This window comes from Chionomys nivalis, chromosome 7 (assembly GCF_950005125.1).
Source record: "Chionomys nivalis chromosome 7, mChiNiv1.1, whole genome shotgun sequence".
Lineage (NCBI taxonomy): Eukaryota > Metazoa > Chordata > Mammalia > Rodentia > Cricetidae > Chionomys > Chionomys nivalis.
In genome coordinates this window covers 40301983-40321406 of record NC_080092.1, presented here as the reverse complement: position 1 = coordinate 40321406, position 19424 = coordinate 40301983, and the positions used below count along the sequence as shown (strand labels likewise).

At 48.0% G+C, this 19424-nt stretch overlaps 1 protein-coding gene across 1 annotated transcript; it reads right to left on the bottom strand.

The window, feature by feature from the left end:
* Positions 1-10897: 10897 nt before the first annotated feature.
* LOC130878477 (protein RoBo-1-like) lies at positions 10898-17366 on the bottom strand. The gene is made up of 6 exons (XM_057776468.1): positions 17148-17366; positions 15141-15230; positions 14844-14957; positions 14243-14398; positions 13287-13415; positions 10898-11357 (listed from the first exon to the last, which is right to left on the bottom strand). The coding sequence occupies exons 2-6, from the start codon at positions 15223-15225 to the stop codon at positions 11167-11169; spliced, it is 675 nt and encodes a 224-aa protein (XP_057632451.1). The 5' UTR covers positions 15226-15230; positions 17148-17366; the 3' UTR covers positions 10898-11166.
* Positions 17367-19424: the final 2058 nt, after the last annotated feature.

Here is a 19424-nt window from a genome sequence, read left to right as displayed (position 1 = left end):
GACCCGAGAGGGGCCCGGGAGGCAAGTACCTCTGCTCTTGGCATCATCATGAGCACTGAATGCCAAGGCAGGGAGACTTATCTATTTGAGAAGGGCCTCCAAGTCTGCAACTTCAGGATCCTCTTCTGGGACTCCTCAGTGGGCCAAGAAGTCAACTCCCAAACTCATATGCAGAGAAGTAAAAGGGGAAGCCATTGCTCCCTCCAGCTGCTGCTTTCTCCAGAGACTTGTCTACAGTGGCTCCCCTCCACCTCTGCAAACCCCAGGCTTCTTTGTGGACCACAGTAGGAACCCATCTTCTCTGTATCACTGAGCTTCTGAGAACTTCCCCTCCAGCCCCAGTAAAAGACAAAGACCCACAAATCCCCTCGTCCCCAGCTATTTCCGCAGCCTTCTCTATTGACACCCTGTCTTCAAGCATGCTGTCCTGGCTGAACACCCTCAGCACGGTCCCTCAGTGCAGTCCTTGGCAGCCAGATGGCACCTGGCATTTCAGATAGCACCTCCCTCCATCTCTTGCTTGGAAACATCAAAGCATCAGATACACCTGCACCCCTTATCTCAGTCACAGTGGCTTTCAGGCCTCATCCAACCACCCACCATCTTCCCCTCCCCCTATTTGTGGATTTGAGGTTTCCTCCCCCCAATTAGATTGCACGGGCCCAGAAGGCAAAGGATTTGCTTCTTTGATGCCACATCATCAGCTTCTAGGAGGGAGCCTGGGACACGTGATCAATAATAAATACTGGATCAACAGAAAACTGAAAAAAAAAAAACTTTTTCTTGCCTGGCCTCAGCAGCCCTGCTCCTGTTTCCACCTTCTTGGAAAAATTGTTCCTGCTATGACTCCATGTCCCTGAATCTTCTCCTTCTGGCCTAGTCTTTTCCTATTAAATGATGAAGGTCTTTAAAGCCTGGGGCCCAAACCCTTCTCTTTCCAACATCCCGCCCCCATCTAAGGCCATGGCTTCAGTCATCACTGGCTCCAAAGTTAACCTTACATATGTACAGGTCAGCCAGACTTCCCCTCCCTCTCCCTCAACACATATCTGCTACCTCAGCACGCCCACAAAATATTTCAGAGGCGTTTCAAATTCATCCTTCCATGAAGCCCCGTGAAGTCCAGCTACTTGCCCTAAGCTCTCCCAACCTCCTCTCCACTCACTCTCCTGTTAGCAGAACTCTACCAGGGAAGCTGCTTCTCCACTGTGATCGGTCAACCCCTGGACATCCTACAGTTTCTGGTAGTTTTAATGACTCCCCCTTTGTTTTGGCTAAATAACGTCCCATTGTATATATATGACACCTTTTCTTTATCCATTCTTCCATTGATGGTTGTTTCTAGAAGCTACACGGGTTTTCCACAGATGAAGGGAAAGCAAGGCTTCAACGATGGGGTTGGTGGGTGAGCAAGAATTGCAGTACCTTTAGGATCTGTCATTCAGTTGGCACACACTAACTCCACACTCACGGCCAAGGCACAGTGCTAGGGTCTGGCGGTCACGTGCCTACACAAAACACCTCCCCTTCCCAAAATGTTAGTGTCAGACAAGGTGACGGTAGAAAATGCCCAGAAATGAGAAATTGCTGCTCTCCAAATATCACCCACTGGAGGGTGTTGGGGTGAGGAATGGTTGTCAGTTTATTAGGTATTTCTCATCAGAGGGTCTTCGAGACAGTAGGGTAGGCAACCAGCCACAAGAAACAGAGTAGTGTGGGGTGGGAAAAACATAAGCCTCAGTTATCCACGCCCCTCGTTTCTCTGAACTGCTGAAATCCCCTGCAAAGATTTCTCTGGTCACATGGGAGCTTGAAGCACTAAATCTCATTGGCCAAGGCTCTGAGAAGGCGGGAAAAGTTTAAGATACAACCTGGGGGGGGGGGGGGGCAGGGGCTGCACCACACGCATGCATAATACAGTTTGACTGTCTTAAGGAAGAGCGGCACTTTGGTTCCCAGCACCTGGTACTGGTTCTTGGTTTTACCCTGGCAACCCAACCTTCTCAGTTCATCCAGGGAACATGGGCACTTTTTAAACAGCCCCTGCTACTTAAAGCCCGGGTTCCAGTTGTAAGGGGCTTCGGACTGGGAGGCAATGCTGCCCACATGGAGGAAGAGGTGAACTGGGGTGGCCCTGCCATGTTGGTTTGCGTGAATTCCACCTGATCATGCTCTCTCCACAGAGACGGGCCATGCACCCTGCCGCCCCGAGCAGGCTTCTCTTGGCCTGTAGCCTCGCTTTTATGCCCTTCTCTACAGGTGAGGGTGAGATGGAGCCACCGTGTACCCCCCAGCCCACTCCAGCCTGCATTTCTATATCCGCCTCATCCTCCCCCTGAGTTCTCTTCTGCATCCCTATCCCAAGCCAGCTTATATTCCCACATCTCCACCTCCTTCACTGTTCCCAACAGCCGTGTCCTCACGACCCCAACGCGTTGCACTTCGGCGCCACCATCTCTTGCACTGCGCTCTGCCTGGCACCTGCAGTGAACTAGCACACGTGGTTTTTGCCTGCCGATCGGGTGCTCTCGATCCTTTCGACATGCTATGGACAGTCTTGAATGTCCCCTCCTGACTAGCTGGCTTGGGGGTAACAGCTAAACCTATCTGCATCCTGTGTCCCTTCTAGAGAGTTAGGGACGGGATTGTGAGGCATGCATCGCTGAAGAATTAAAGTTGCAGTTTTTGTTTACTTTTTGCATTGACCGTGATCTCACCACAAGCCTTTACAATTATCCACTCGCAGGTCCAGCAAAGTTTAGTGTATACGCAGCCACAGCCACACATGGAGTGGATCAGAGCCTGTTCTGTGTCCTCCTGGGAAGGGATGAGCCGACTCTGTTCATTCACCCAAAATTGGGTACCAATGACAAACCAAGGGAATGATTCCACTAGTTCGGTGAATCCGTGAGTTTTGAGGGGGTTATTCACAGGCGCATGGAAGGGGGGTCACCAGTGATGCTAGCTGCATCAGCAATAAGCCCGCCCCCAGCATGGGACAACTGAGGAATGCTGCATCCCAAGAGCTCCCTGCAGGACCCCCTGATAGCTACACCAGACTCCTCCTCCCAGCCTTGTGGATCTTGTAACTCTCTGAGTTTCCTGAGTCTAGTGAGCCTCTCCCTCCCTTCCTGGAGAAATGCTTTAGGAACCGAGACACCGCTCAGTAGCAAATCTGCAGTTATGAAGTAGCAATGAAATAAATGCTTGGTTGTGGGTTCCTAAGACCATCAGAAATGCGTGTTTTCCCGATGGTCGAGGCCCACAGGTTGAGAACCACTGCTTTAGAGAAAACAGCCACAGGAGGGGCTGAAGCCAGGTCAATGTCTTTATGGTTTCTGAGCACTCGGAACTAAGGCATGATTATAAACCGGTGTAAGACATGCGAATGAACAGGTCTCTGCTCACTCGCCCTGGGCCTGGCTTAGATGTGAGGTAGAAGCGGAAGACTGCATCTGTGACAAGGAAAGGTTGGGTGGTTGACTTGTGAGGTCTGTGCTATGCCATGTGGGAGTGGCTGGGACCCAGAGATGCGCATGGGGAGAGACTACAGTGTCTGGGTTTCTGAAGAAAGGAAGACCAAATGCACGTCTTTGGTGTTGAACACATCATGGAGATGCCACCCAGCAGTGGGCACAGTGGACTCCCTGAGCTGAGCACAGTGCTGACATGTGGCAGAGAGCAGTTAGCTGCTCTTGGGTTCACTGGAGGAAGAGCCTGACAGAAAAGCCTCTGGATAATGGAGTCTCTCCAGGTCCCCTCTTCTGACCATTAGGATAGCCAGGGAACCTGAGGCCGGATGGACAACTGCCAGAAATCCAGATGGATTGCTCTGAATCAACCCTGGCTGTGCCACTACCACTGTCTCTCGTTTTGATTCCTGCTTGTTACTTTAATCACCCACACCCCACCCTAGGTGATCCTGCTTATCAGTTGTCTTAAGAAGTAGCTGAAGTGTGGGAAGTCCCTAACTGCTGTGGAAACTCAGAGGCTCTGGCTGCACTGCCTAGATTTTGTCAGCACAAATGGAATCACCTGGGAAGAGGTAACCTCCACTGAGGACTTGCCTCTATCAGACTGGCCTGTGGGCAAGCCTGTGCGGTGTTTTCTTGATTACCGGTTAATACGAGAGGACCTGGCTCACTGTGGGTGGTGTCACTTCTAGGCAGGTGGTCCTGGGGGGTATAAAATGCAGGCTGGGTCAGCCAGGGGAGCAAGAGGACCTCTATGGGTCCTGACTGTCCTCAATAACAGACTGTAAGCTAGGATTAAACCCTTTCTCCCCATTTTTTTTTGGGGGGGGTCTGGTGTTCTGTCAGCAGAATAAACGCTGACATTGGTCCACAGCTCCATGTGAGGCCGTCACACTGAGCAGATGATAGTGCTTTTTCTCAGGACTTTCAAAATTTATGAATAAATGTCAGTCTGTGATCCAAAAAAATTCAACTCATGGGCTAAATCCTCTTCAACCTTTTCAGTCTGGCAAAGGAAAAAAAAGGCTGTGATTGATTTTGTCTTGACATATACTAATTTGTTTCTCCCAGTGCTGCCACTGCAAACATCAACTGAATTTCAAGCTTAAAAGACTCAGTCGGCATGGTGGGACATGTATTTAGTCACAGCACTCAAGAGGCAGAGCTGGGTGGATCTCTGTGAGTTCAAAGCCAGCCTAGTCCTCATGAGTTCCAGGGCAGCCAGTGCTATGTAAAGAGATCCTGTCTTGGAAAAAAGTGAGTGATTTTTTTAATCTCACATAATCTTGATAAATAATATGAGAATTTTTATTGAAGATGAAACTTTCCATAAGACAATAATAATGTTTTCACACATTTTTCTAAAAATTGTGTGTGAGAGTGCAGTGCCCTAGGGGGCCACAAGAGGGCGTGGAATCCCTGCAGTCGGAGTTAGAGGTGAGTATGAGCCAAATTTGTGTCCTCGGCAAGAATGGCTGAGCCGCCTCTCCAGTACAGTGCTTCACCTAACACGGTTGCTTACAAGAGGTGTCTGGTGAACACAGGAGTCGGTGGAGCCAACTGGATCCATCAGCTTTGAAATGGATTCCCTTCTGAGTCAGTCAAATCAGTGACACCGCCAGGATAACAGAGAGAGAGAGATGCCAGCTTCATCTACCCACAACAACACAGACATAGTACCCACAACCAGAGTGACTCGCAGACACCCTAAAGACCCAGTAACGGGTCTGCAGTAATTCAGGGGAGAAAACAGAATGTGTCCCTGGCTAGATCAGGCTAAATGAGTTGCTCTCGACCCCTATGTCTCCACCCCTTATCATCTCCGTGCCTCCCCTCCTGACAGTCAGCAGGATGCAGCATGGTGCCACTGTCTCACTCTGAAGGGAACCACTAAGGTCCTCAGGTGACCCGCACCCGAAGACACATCATCATCTGTCAGAACCCCACAGAGCTCACGTGGTTAAACACCTCATGGGTCCCCAGGCCACTCGCCTCCAAGAAGCAGTTGCTGTTAAACCGTGTAATAAAAGGATCTGCCTCCTCCCTGCAAAGTGCCAGCGGCATAGAGGTGAGTGCTGAGGCCACACTTTTCCCAGGACCCTCCCAGACACATGCCCACAGCCAGCTACTTCCTACTGAAATCTCCAGCGCGTGGGTGCGTGGCAGCAGATCAGAGCTGCAGCACTCTGATCCAAGCTGAGTCACTGCAAGGGGCTAAGTTACAACCCCAGATTCTTTCCCAGTGACCTGGACTGTGCAGGTTTACGCACCATGGGTTGCTTGCCTCTCTGCTGCGGCAGATATTCTGAACCCCAGCACTATCTGCAAATCCCATTGCTGTCATCGGTCCCCATAACCTGTGTTTCAGGTTTCAGAGTCAATCAGGGCCATGACGGTCACCTGCAGCCACAATGTTCCTTGTTAGAGGAGCCTGGATTAGGAAGACTTTTTTAGCTACCTCCCCTGAAAACTTCAGCAAGCTTGTCGCCACTGCGGACATCCACGGAGAGTCTCGGGGGTTCCTGAGGCATCATCCACACCGTCCTCAAGTGACAGAGCTGAGTGAAGGGTAGCATAGAGCCCAAAGGTAACTTGTTTAGAGGGAGAAAAAAAAAAAAAAAAGGCTCAATTAGCTGTTATGCCCTAAATGCCCACTAGATGGAGATAGTCCTCAATAAAATTTTGTGCCCACTTTCTTCCTCTGGCTTTGATTAGTTGTTTTTGTTTTTGTTGAAATAAGGTCTCACTATGTAGCCTAAGCTGGCTTGGAACTCATTGTGTTGACCAGGCTGGCCTCAAATTCATAGAGATCTGTCTGTCTCTGCCTCTATGAGCCACCATGACTCCCTCCTCTTTGTTTTAATATACCTCTCCCCAGATGTTGTATCCCTCTACAGTGGTTTTAATATACCTCTTCCCAGATATTGCATTCCTCTGGTCGTGCGTGTGTGCGTGTGTGTGTGTGCGTGTGTTTTCTGTTTTGTGTCATTTCAAATACATTTTGTGAATCTGAATACATTTTATAGAGAATTTCATATGTGAATATAATGAGTGTTGATCAAACCCACCCACCCCCATTTCATCCCTACAGATTCTTCTCCTATTCCCTCCGCTTCTCCCTTTCTTCATATGCTTTATTTTTTAAGACTCACTGAGTCTCTTAGGGGTGCTATTTAGGCGTGGATGCAGGGCTGTCTACATAGGGAGCCTCTCAGAGTCTTAGTGGTGCTATTTAGGCGTGGATGCAGGGCTGTCTACATAGGGAGCCTCTCAGAGTCTTAGTGGTGCTATTTAGGCGTGGATGCAGGGCTGTCTACATAGGGAGCCTCTCAGAGGTCATATCCCTGAAGGAAACTCACTCTTCCTCCCCAGCAGCCTTCAGTTGCCAGGAGCAGTAGGGCTTCATGATATCCTCCCCCATCCAGGCTGGGATTTTGACTGGCTTGATATTGTGTGATAGTCAAGCCCAGGAAGATGGCTGTGCAAGCCTTAGGACACCTGGGTTTAAATCCCCAGCACATACATGGGAAAACAAACAAAAGCAAATAACTGGGTAAGGCTACCCTTGCTTCTAACCCCAGTGGCTGGAAGTGGGGGTGGACCTTCAGATTCTTCCAAAAAAAAAAAAAAAGAAAGAAGAAAGGGAGGGACGGAGGGAGGAAAAGAGGGGAGGGAAGGAAGAAAGGATGGAAGAAATGAAGGAAGAGAGGGAGGGAGGGAGGGAGGATGGATGGAAGAAAGGAAGGAGAAAGTCATCTCTCTCCAGCATCACTAGAAACCAGTTACCATCAAATACTCTCAGCCTTTTATTAGCATACACAACGCACACACACACACACACACACACACACACTCCTCATTCCTGCTTTCATGGTGGAGCAGTGACTGCCTCGACCCGTCCTGATGTGATGCTTTCTCTCTGACTCCTGAGGTGTCTGTCGTCTGTCTCTTCAAAGATCCCGATGTTGCTTATCACAGAGGAACACAAGGTACAAGGGAAGAGAGGTGAAAACGGGAGATGATGGTGGGGGAAGACAGAAGAAATAGGATTAGAGGTGGCGGAGAGAGAGAAGGCGAGAAGACAGTGGCTCAAGAGCAGAGAAAAGCAAAGGAAAATAGCTCCTACCACGGAGCGTATTCTGATAATCTGAGTTGTGTCAACTGCCCCACCCTGGAGCAACAGCTGGGATGAACCTTCTGTAAATTTGTGTCTGCTGCAGTCATTGACTGTGGGCTCCCTGAGAATGATTGTTATCTGAGAATGCCGTGGGAAGAGAGCGTCCGAGTTTGTGTTCTCCTGCTGTGATAAGCACCATAGCCCAAAGGAACTTGGGGAGACAAGTCTTTATTCTGTCTTACAGATTACATCATGAAGGGAAGCCAGGGCAGGAACTCAAGGCAGGACCCTGGAGACAGGTGCTGACATAGTGCCACACAGGAGCACTGCTTACTGGCTTGCTATTCAGGTGCATCTTCCTTCCTGACACCTCCCAGGGATAGCAGTGCCTACAGCTCCACATCAATCATCAATCAAGAAAATGCTTCACAAATTTGTTTACAAGACAGTCTGGTGGAGACATTTTTCTCAGTTGAGGGTCTCTCTTTCCAGGTGGCCCTGGTTTGTGTCAGGTTGACAAGTCAAGATCTTTACATTCTTCAGGACACAGAAGAAAGTGACTGACAAGCTGCCAATATAGGCGGAACTGTCTTTGGAATTTCCTGCTTCGTGGAAAAGTCTGCTGGATACTATGGGCTTGTAGGCTGAAGATGCATGCCCCAATGGTACAGAAAAACTTTGGGTGACTGTGCAGGCAGCAAGATGTCTCTGTCAATTCTAGAGTTTTGGAATTTGCTTACAATGCACTTCCTATTTACTTAGATAATATTATATCCTTCTGGAGTCTTTGATGGAATTGAAGAATTTATAGTTATAGTTACAGTTTTCCTTAGTTATGATAAAAGATAAAGTAGATATAAATATTGTAACTGTAATTCTTGCTTGATACCTGTTTTGTTATATGTAATTTTACTATATTAAAGTTAAAGCCTTCCTTTTTGTTTAAACTGAAAAGGGAAAATGGTGTGGAAGGTTCTTCTGTCTATGTGTTGCTTTTATTGGTTAATGAATAAAGAACTGCTTTGAGCCTGTGGCAGGGAAGAATAGAACTAGGCAGGAAAAGCTAGGCTGTATGCTGGGAGAAAGAAGGTGGAGACAGGGAGATGCCATGGAGCCACTGCCGGAGACAGACATGCTGAAACTTTGCTGGTAGGCCACGACCTCGTGGTAATGCACAGATTAATGGAGATGGGTTAAACTAAAATGTAAGAGTTAGCCAATAAGAAGCTAGACCTGATGGGCCAAACAGTGATATAATGAATACAGTTTCTGTGTGATTATTTCGGGTCTAAGCTAGCTGGTCGACCAGGAACAAGCAGACCCTCATATTACAAATTTGTGCCCACTTGGCCAACTAAATCCACGTAAAACCTGAGAAGGCTTGAAAAGGAATTCTAAGAGGCAGGTGAATCTCTGTGAGTTCGAGACCAGCCTGGTCTACAAGAGCTAGTTCCAGGACAGGCTCCAAAGCCACAGAGAAACCCTGTCTCAGAAAAGCAGAAAAAAAAAGAAAGAAAGAAAGAAAAGAAATTCTAGACACAAAAATAGAGTTTAACACAGATTCTTGCTGCTTGCTGGCAGGGTGTGGCATCTCCTTTCAGAGGGGTCTTACTGATTCAGCAGTAACAGCTGCATGGTTTCAAAATGGCAGCTTCCCAGCCATGGGCCATGCTGTTAACAGGAACTCTGGTTCTTTGGGGAGACCAAGCATTTTGATGGGGTCTGTGAGCAGCATGCTGTGGCTTGCTTGATGGTAATGTGGACTGGCTGTGTGCCTGGAAATGGGGTAGTGTGTATGGCTCTCAGAGGCAGTGAATGGAACAGCTCTGCCATGCTGGACTGGCAGGCCAAGCAGGCAATGCCATATTTCTCTTAGCAAAGGCACAGCTAAAGTTTTAAAAATGCACTTAGCGTTTTAAGAAGTGCTCCTGGACAATAAAGAATTACAGATACACAGTAGGACCAGATTTAGACATAAAAGACCTTTAAATGGGTCACAGTGTTGGCTAAGTGTATGTAGGCTTGGGAGATAGAAAAAAGAGTATAGAGAGTTGGAAAAGAAGTAAATGATTTTTTAAAAGGGGGTAAAGTCTTTAAAGAGACAAAGTGCAAACAGTAATAGATTAAAGGAATAAAGATAATAAAATAAATATTAAAAAGTAATAGAATAAAAAACAGGCCATGTAAAGATGGAAAATTCACAGAGTCTGGATTATGTTTATTTTGTGTTTTATTTAAAGTTTTTGACTGTGAATGAGCTAAGTGCAGAGAGACATTTCATTGTATGGGCTGCTAAGCTAAACCAGCATGTATATTATAAAGGTATCTTGACTTCAGAATTTGGGTCTAAGGATATGTTGCTTTGGAAAAGAGGTTCTTCTTTTGCTTTCACAGAGGATGAGAACCTGTGGATTGCTTCCAGACCAATATGGTTTGATGGAACAAGACCCCCCCTAAAAGGTTGCTGTGAAACCCCCACAAAGAAAATACTTCACCCAATAAACAGGAGGAAGCAGTTTGGAGAAATTACGCCCATATTATCAAATATTGTTCATAAATGTTCTTTTACATTTAAAGGGCAATATGCACCTCTTTAAGCTTAGCATTTATAGCACCTTCATAGCCTCCATCAGTATCCTAGTGTCCATCTCTCCTAAGACACAGATCCATACAGAGTTCATGGCAAGGATTGCACACATGGTTCAGAGGTAAGGAAGGCTCAGTTGTCCCTGCCTCCTTATTTTTATTTTAATGTGTATGGTATGTGTGTGCACATTGCTGTGGGGCCTCAGCTCTGGTTCTTCGTGTGCTGTCTACCATTTTTGTTGTTGTGTTTGAGATGGGGGCTCTCACTGGCCTGGAAGGCTCCCATTACGTTAGTCTAGGGATCTGCTTGTGTCCATTGTCTTAGTTCTGGAATTCAAGAGCATACTTCCACGCCAGATTCTTATTTTGGGGGGAAACATCTTGCCATGTTTGTAGCTTTTGTCAGCCTGAAGCTCAGCATATAGCCCATATTGTTAGGTACTAACCCTAACCCTTAACAATAATCCTCTTGCCTCTGCTGCTTAGACAGCAGGATCACAAGCTCTCACCACCATACCCAAAGACTTTGGAAAATGATTCTCCTGGGCTCTGAACTGTTCATTCAAAATCTGTTTTCTAGTCCAGGTGTGGTGGTACACACTTTAATCCTAGCACCTCGAGGCAGAAGTAGACAGATAAATCTCTAAGTTCAAGGCCAGCTTTATCTACATAGTGAATTGTAGGCTAGCCAGTGCTATACAGTGAGACCCTGTTCCCCCAAAATAAAAATATTTTTATTAGCAATGAACAATTACAAATCAAGAGTGTAAATTGATAATTAATTACACTTGGGACGTGTGGCTCAAGGGGTAGGTAGGGACATGAAAGAGATCACAGTCTTGTGAAAAGTGCCAAAAAGAAAGTAAGAGTTTCCCATCCAAAGTATAACCAGTGGTCTTTATTTCTCCCCTGTTGGGTAAAGGAGTCATGAAAGGTTGCTGATGTGTTTAATTGTGAAGAAGCATCATAGGAGTGCCAGTCCCCAAAGGATCAAAGCAAGGCTTTCATTAGGAAAAGACCAGCCAGAGCAGATGAGAGGGACCTGAGAGGAGGGCTCCCTTTGGAGCAGAAGGTATTGATCTTTATGTTTATCCCGATGGTTATATTCTTCAAGTTGCAGGCAGATTTTGTCGCGCAGCCCATTCCATGTATCACACGTGGGGGAAGGTTCTCAGTCACTTCTGTCAAAGAAGAGACCCAGCAGTCACTCTTCTCTCCCATATTGCCCCCGCTTCTCACCTACATCCTTTGAAAGGGAGCTCTGGGGGCTGGAGAGATGGCTCAGTGGTTAAGAGCACTGTCTGCTCTTCCAGAGGTCCTGAGTTCAATTCCCAGCAACCACATGGTGGCTCCAAACCATCTGTAATGAGATCTGGAACTCTCCTCTGGCATGTGGGTGTACATGGAGGCAGAAAGTTGTATACACAATAAATAAATAAAAAGGAAGGAAGGAAGGAAGGAAGGAAGGAAGGAAGGAAGGAAGGAAGGAAGGAAGGAAGGGAGCTCTGCTCAGAAGGGTCCAGAATCCACAACTTCCACCACTGCATGAGAACATGAGCACAGCTCCATCCACGTGGAGTCGAGCCTTCTTGTCCTCTGGCCCCACTGTCTTCCCCATATAGAAGGAATCTTAAAAGGACCCTCGCATCTTAGACACAAGACTAACACTGAGGCCTCTGGGTACCCATGAGAGATGAGCTCAATGCAGGTGAGGAGGAAGGCCAGACACAGGGTCTCAGCTGTTGGCTAGAACCCTTCGAGTGGGCCTGCCTGCCTTCCCCTCCCTACCCTCTCTCTCCTTCTCTGGGAGGGAAATATTGTGGATCTCCCGCAAACTGACTTTCCTTCTTCTGAGGGCTCTGAGTTCCCTATGAGAACAACTATAGAATGCACCTTATATCTGTTTCCCAAGGTAAGGCACCCTATTGTGGATGGCTTGAATCTTCCTTTGCATTCTGTGACACCCCATTTTCTTGCTTTATCTCAACTCATCTAGACAAAGGGCCTGTCCACTGTTCATCCCAGAACCTCTGTCAAAATTTTTCCCAACTAAAAATATAGCTTGCCCCCAGACCTCTCAAGTTCTCCGTCCACCACTTAGTTGGCTCCTAATACACCACTCGTTCCACAAAACCTTTCCATACGTTGTTCAGGAAAGAGTTGCCAGCTCCTCCTTTAGCTGTGCATTCCAGAAAGAAAAATCTTACAGTTGTTTTCCCAGTTCCTGTCTCAGTGGTATATGGATCCTTCATAACAAACATAATTTTCTCTCTCTCTCTCTCTCTCTCTCTCTCTCTCTCTCTCTATATATATATATATATATATATATATATATATATATCTTTTATATCTTTTCCTAAATCTAGAGTGACACTAGGTAAAACTTGAGTGCTTAATTGCAGGCTTTGGTGGCCACAATGGCAACACTGGTAAAGACATTTGGACCCCAAGTGCCATCACCTCCTACACCTCTAGTGAACTATGGCTCCATTCCAGGATATCACAGCAATGCAGGTGCCCAAACCTGACTCCTCTAGGGAAAGGAGTTACATTCCTTCTTCGGTTTCCCTTCCCTCCCATTCTTAACCCTTATCTCCAACAAATGGTTCCTTCCAAACCTTACAGACACATGGCCCATAGGACCACTTTCTCCACATGGAGACAGGTTTCAAAGATGGCCCAGAGTCTCTTCCATCTCCTGGCAGCTTCTACCCATGTTCAGTCAGGGTTGCTCTAAACTACCAACAGTCTATAAGAGGAAAAGTCTGTTGTTTCTGGGATTAAAGCATTAAATCCACAGCTCCCCTTTTCTATCTGTGTCTCTATCGTTTGTCCTGAGGAAAGCCAGTGGTTAGTCATGAGAACATGATATTAACTATAAAGAGACCATAAGAGAAAGAATTGAAACCCACCAGAAACCACAAGTGAACACGGCCCTTAGGACACACGCTGAGCTGGGACCATGCTCCTGGCCATTCTTGGGTTACAGATCTACACACGCTGAGATGCAATCAGTGTTTTCTGTGTTCAGTTGTTATGTGTGGCATAGCTCACTGCCTAGTGACTCACTGCCTGTGCTCTTAACAAGATGCTCAAGGAAGGACTCATACCTCTTCCGGTAACCTCCACACACTTCGTCTCTACACCGGAGCACTTCAGGGAAATCGGGTTACATGTGCCATTGTCACTGAAACAGGCAGGGCATTCAACACCGTTGGGTTGGAGAGATGGCTGAGGCACTGAATGGAGAGAGAAGAGGGGAATAGGCAGAAGAAATAGCTGAGAATGTATCTACCCACTATTCATCAAACACTGGTTCTCCTCACGATTCTACCAAAAAGCACTGCAGCTAGAACAAGCTGGAAGGAGACCCAGGAGAAAGATGAGCTGGAAGGAAGTCCAGGAGAAATGCCCTGCTCTGTGGGTACAGTGACGGATCTCACAGAAATCCCATGCTGTCCTCACCTTCATCAGTTACTCGGCTCTCGGTCCTGGGGGAAAGTCATAGACAGACAGCCAGAGCTACACAGAGAAACCCTGTCTCAGAAAACAAAAACAAAGGAAGAAGTCTAGATAACGGGAGAAGAGATCATCTGTTTTCTAGAAAGATGCTGTTCATAGGGTGAGGAATGAGTCGGGGTGGTCACGCACACCCGAACTCCCAGCTACTCCTTTGGAGGCTGAGCGGAAGGATTGCTTGAGACTAGAGGTTCAAGACAAACTTCAGAAACACAGCAAGGCTACTTCTCAACAAAACAAAAATGAACCTGAGAAATGAAATGGGTGAGAAAGCCTGTCAGTTGGAGAGGCAGAGCAAAGCCGTTAAACCAAAGGACCCTTAGAGAAAGTCCCCAAGACCAATTCCTGCCATCCAACTGTCGCTCAGTCTACCACACAGGAGAAGAGCCTGTATCTATTTCAACCCATTTTCAAGGAGCGCTCTACACAAAAGGGAGGCAAGCGTCAGTGCTGTTTCCCGGCACAGAGATAAACCCACAGAGAGGCAAAGGAGACACAGAGCAGATAGCGGAGACACGGAGCAGATAGCAGAGGCACAGCCACTCACCCCTTTTGGGCTCTTTGTTGCACTGCTCAGTGTAGCAGCATTGGAAGTCATATGCAAACGTCCGATGGCCCCCCAGGGTTGCTGAGAACGCTAGCTCAGTACACTCGTCTTTAGAACAGCCTCTCTCATGGAGCCTTAGGTTTGTGGCTGGTTCAGCTGAGAAACAAACCCCCAAGAAATGATCTCTTCTGAGGTACAGAGAGAATGAAAGAAGCGTCCAGAGGTAAGGAAGCTGTTCCTTCATTCTCTCTGTCTTTATGTTTCCTTATCTCCCAAAGGCCCTCTGTTATTGTTTCTGAGAACAAATGAACAGAGGGACACTTCGTTGCGATGGGTCTGAGGTCCAGTAATAGAGTGTTTGCTTAACGTGCATGGGGCCATGAAATTGATCCCTAGCATGTGGGGGGGGGGGGTGTTCACTCTCCCATAACTCTATGAGGTTGATATAAGAAACAGAGCCAAGGACTCCCGCTCTGTCCCTAGGGACCACATCCAGTATCATTGCGCATCCCCACCACCTCCCAGAAGCCCACACTCCCAGCCCCATCCTTCAAGGAGGCAAGGATAAACTAGACGACAGTAAGAGTGCAGATCAGCTTACATGGTGATTCAAAATCCTGTGCTCTGTAGAAGCAGCCTTTGGAGGATTCACAGGTCCTTGGATTAGACAAGCATCTCCCGTTAAAGCATTCTTTGTTTTCACATCTGTAACTCTCTGCGAAAAGGAAACAAACAGGCTCAGAAAGTCATCCCAGGGCTTTGCAGCTGCTGGCAAGCTTTCCCCGGGGTCAAGGAGTCATGAAAGTCAAAGGGAACCCTGAAGGCTTGAGCGGTCCGTGGCGTCCCCCGAAAGGCACCTTACTGCCCAACTCCCCCTTCCCATCCTTGTCACTCTCACCCACACAGCTGACAGACAAATGGGTGAAGATGTAGACAGCAAGGAGACTCTTCAGAACCAAGGACCAGGACATGGTGACTCGCATGAACACTGTGCAAGAAACAAGTGAGGACAAAGGAGTCAGAGCTAAGAGGCTAAGCCCTTGTAATCCAGCAACCCAAATGTCAGGCAACAGTATCTGTCTGTGCTTTCACTCATTCACTAATTCATTCTGCAGGCCAAATGTTAGCCACCACTGGCTTTACACTAGATACGGCCATTTGAAAGGAACCAAAACTGGCAAAGATGCTATATCTACCACTAGGCTACAAGGGAAGAGTCAGTCAGCCTGGGAAGGAGTTTTGCTCAAGACAGATTTCTTCCTGCAAGGGTCTGGAAGGTACCAGATCTCCTTTCACAGCCGAAATGGCCGAGGTGGTCAAGAAGTGACTCCTCCGGGGAGCAGGTGGAGGCTCCCTCTACATACTGCAACGTTCTGGGCCATGGTGCTCATCAGCCCCTCAGCTAAGGCTCACCATTTCCAAAGCCACCATTTCAGAGTCAGCCTCCGCCACCAGGTGTCACAAGCACACACTGAAAATGCTCACCAAGAAGACCTGATGTCCTGAGGCGGAGGAGGAGAGAAAAGCCAGTGTTCTCTCCTTGAGACAGGCAGAGGAGAGCATGCACAAGAAACGCTGAGGATGGGCTCTCTCCTCATTGTCGCTGACTTTTGCAACCTAGTGGTCATTCTCGCAAGTTAACATTATAAGTTGATAGAATCTTAGCATGAAGCCAAGTGCACTAAACTAAACTGATCTGATAGAGATGGACACCATGAGAACAGCTCTTCCTGGACCTCTGGCTTGCAGAGGAAGGAAGAGGAGGGGATCAAAAGGCCTCTGGGCCTCAGTGAGCTATGCAGGGGACTTCTGTTTAAAAGCTATGAAACAAGCCGGGCCGTGGTGGAGCCCGCCTTTAATTTCAGCACTCCAGGAAAGCAGAGGCAGGTGAATCTCTGTGAGTTTGAAGCCAGCCTACTCTATAGAGTGAGTTCCAGAACAGCCAGAGATACACAGAGGAACCCTGTCTCGAAAAAGAAAAAAAGTTACGAAATGAAGTTTGGCCTGTTGTGTGTGCCTAGCATCCTCCACATTCCCTCAAGGCAAATCCTAGCATTGGCTCTGTCCGGTGCCACCCATTCCTTCCTTCTTGGATTCAAACCTTAAGACATGTGCATTTTTGCAGGTGAGGGACTGGGCTTGTTTTTCTACATTTTCTCTCTCTTTCTGCCCATTTTTAGGTGCAAGTGTTCCATTTCTCTTCTATGGAGAGAAAGGGAAAGCTAAAGGGACTCGCTCTTCCTCTACCTTCCTGCAATCATCTAGATCTTTATCATGTTTTCTCAAAATCCAGGACTGTGCCATGGAAGTGAGGGCAAGGGGAACCTTCCTGGGAACCCAATATGCTGAGCGGTAAAGAAAGTGAGGGCCATAGGAAAAGAACAGCAAGCATGCCCAGATGCCCCCAGAAGCTGGTGTGGAGAGGTATAGGAGGAGGGACACAGTGACCGGTCCGAGATCAGCAGAGCCTCACTTGCAGTCTCTACCAAGGCCTGGATGCTGGGCAAGGGAAAGGTTCCTGCTGCCCACGCTAAGCTGACAAGTACGTCAGGGGATACAGGAGCACGTGCTTGGAAAATCTGCCACAGCCCAACAATGGCCAGGTGGAGACCATGGGTCCCTGATGAGGATCCATCCTCCATTCCAAAAAGTGTTCATTAGAAAGCAGCCGGTTGTCAGGGCCTGTAAGATAATGGCCAGGATCTGGCACACAAATCCCAGTATTCTTTCCTAGAGTTATGTCCACAGGGCCCCTTTGCCTATTGCCAGCCTAGGAAGCAATCCCAACTCCCTGCTTACAGAACCATGAATTCCCCACACAGCCCAGCTCCACGCCACTTGACTTCACGTCCTTTCCAGGCTTCTCAGTCAATGTCCAAAACTCTACAATTCATTCTTCTCTTACCTGCTCAGATTCGTAAGCCTGCTAGTCCTGGACTGTGGAGATAAGGAAGGTTCCTGCAAAGAAGGTGTGAGGCCAAGAGGCCAGCCTTACGGCAGAGCCTGGAGTAAGACCTTGATTAACCTTCACTAGGCTGTCCTCTACTGCCAGAGGCCTGGATTCTACCCAGCAGGCCAGTCAGAAGAGCTCACTCTGTCACTATGAACAGCAACCTGAGGTCACTGTCACAGTGGCGGTGGGGACAAAGTATGGCACCCCACTGACCGGGAACCACCCAATTCTGTGCCAACTTCCTGCTCCCAGGGCAAGGCCTCAGTGAAATCTCCATGAGGACAACTGGCCAGATATGTGCTAACTAACCTGTGGTCAAAGGAGATTGGGCATAATGCTTACTGGGGACATAGAGGATTCACTGTCTGGTTTATATCCCCTGCACATCACATTTGGCTTCAGAATGGTCCCAAGTTCCCTCAAGGGCTCTCCATCCCACGCTCATTCTTGCCAAAACATCATTCTGCAGAATGACAGCAGCCAGCCTGGCATCTGTAGAGACCCGGGTGCCTAGAGATGACAGTCATTCTCATTATACTGTGGTGTCATCCTGTGACCTGACAGCCTTGAGTGGCAGGGGACCCTTTATCCTAAGGAGCCCATCCTGGGAAGGGGTCCTTCTCCTCTCTATGGGTTGCCTATGGTTAGAGGAAGCTGATACATGGGCCTAGAGTCTGCAGCAGCCTGAGCAGGAATAGAAGAGGGCTTGCCTGATCTTAGGACATTTCTGACTTCCAGGATGCCAGAGCCAAGCCTGCTGAGAGGCAGGGTATAAATCACAGACTTCAAAGCTTAACAGTTTTAATAACCAGGTCTGACTTCAACTAATAAAGTCAACTAAACAAGTAATAATAAAGAACATCCAACAGCGTCTTATTCAAAGTGGCCACACTGAGAAGAGAGACAAAGAGGTTTGGTGACCTGCCCGCCAGGACCATCTTTAGGATCCTGGCATGAGGTTTCTGCTTCAGTATAGCGCCAGTCATATGCCTAAAGAAGCAGTCCTGGCCGAAGTGCGACCCCACCATCACTGCCTAGGCTCCAGTCTCTCCTGGAAGGCAGTTTCCAAGCACCTCGTTAGAACATCCTCATTCCTACCCAGCAGGTCGCTTACACTGGCATGTGTGGCTGGAGGTTAGAACTCCACCCATCCAAGACTATACCTGTTCTAATGGACAGTGGATTCCCAGGGAATGAGGAGAGAGGGCAGGGGAGAGAGAGCAGCGTGATGGGGACACAGCTCAGTCAGAGTGAGCAGCAGAGGCAGAAAGTCCCTCTCGTGGATTCAGCGCCTGTGGCCCAGGGGAAATACTGACAGCAGGTGAGAACAAAGGCAGCAGAAAAAAGTCAGGTACCCGTGCCCTGGGATCAGTGATACACTCAGATAAGGACGGTAAATAACCCGGTCCAGCTCCTGGCTTCTAGGTGGTTGCTCTACTTAGTGAAACTGGATGGAGTCCTGCAGCTGCAGACTCTGTGATCTTCTTGCCTTCTCTCTTTCTTGGCCATATTTTAATATCTGGTGTCTCAGAAAGTCACTGGGCACAGGGAGCGAACTCTAGAGAAGTGCCCCTGGGTCCCACTTTGAAGCCCTTCCATACCTAGCTGGGATCACTCGGGCTATGGAGGAAGGAAAGTTTTATATGCATGTTTCTCTGAGAGAAGCTTGTTCCCTCAGTGTCCTGTGTGAACTTTTGGGTGCATGGTACCAGGCATGACATCACTCTATACTTGGGAGACCATCTCTGCCTCATCAGGATGAACATAAGTTAGGCCCCAGAGTGGTAGCCAGCCTCCCTATCCCTGCTCTTTTCTGCTTGTTTGTTCCTAGGTCCTAAAATGACAAGGGTGTGCTTTGCCACACAAGGCACATCGGAAGGTCGCATAGGCTGTGTGGGCAGTGAGAAATGGGTAGGTTAGACTAACGTCGGTGGGCTTCAAGCTGTAGAGTGGTCCCTGGTGTCCTGATACCTACCTGACCTGTGACGATTAAGGTGGACACGTTCCCCTCCCTGAATGTATAGACCAGACGGAGGCCATGCTGCTCCGCTGGTTTGCGTCTCACAGATATTTTTTTATGTGATGAGGATGCTTTGCTGTCTCTCAGAACTTGTTAGCTCTCAGAAGGTCAGTGTCTCCCCAAAGAAAATGGTATTCTATTCTGTTTCATTTTTAATGTGTCAAAGCAAAATAATAGATGAAATTATGTATGTACACATACCCCCGCAC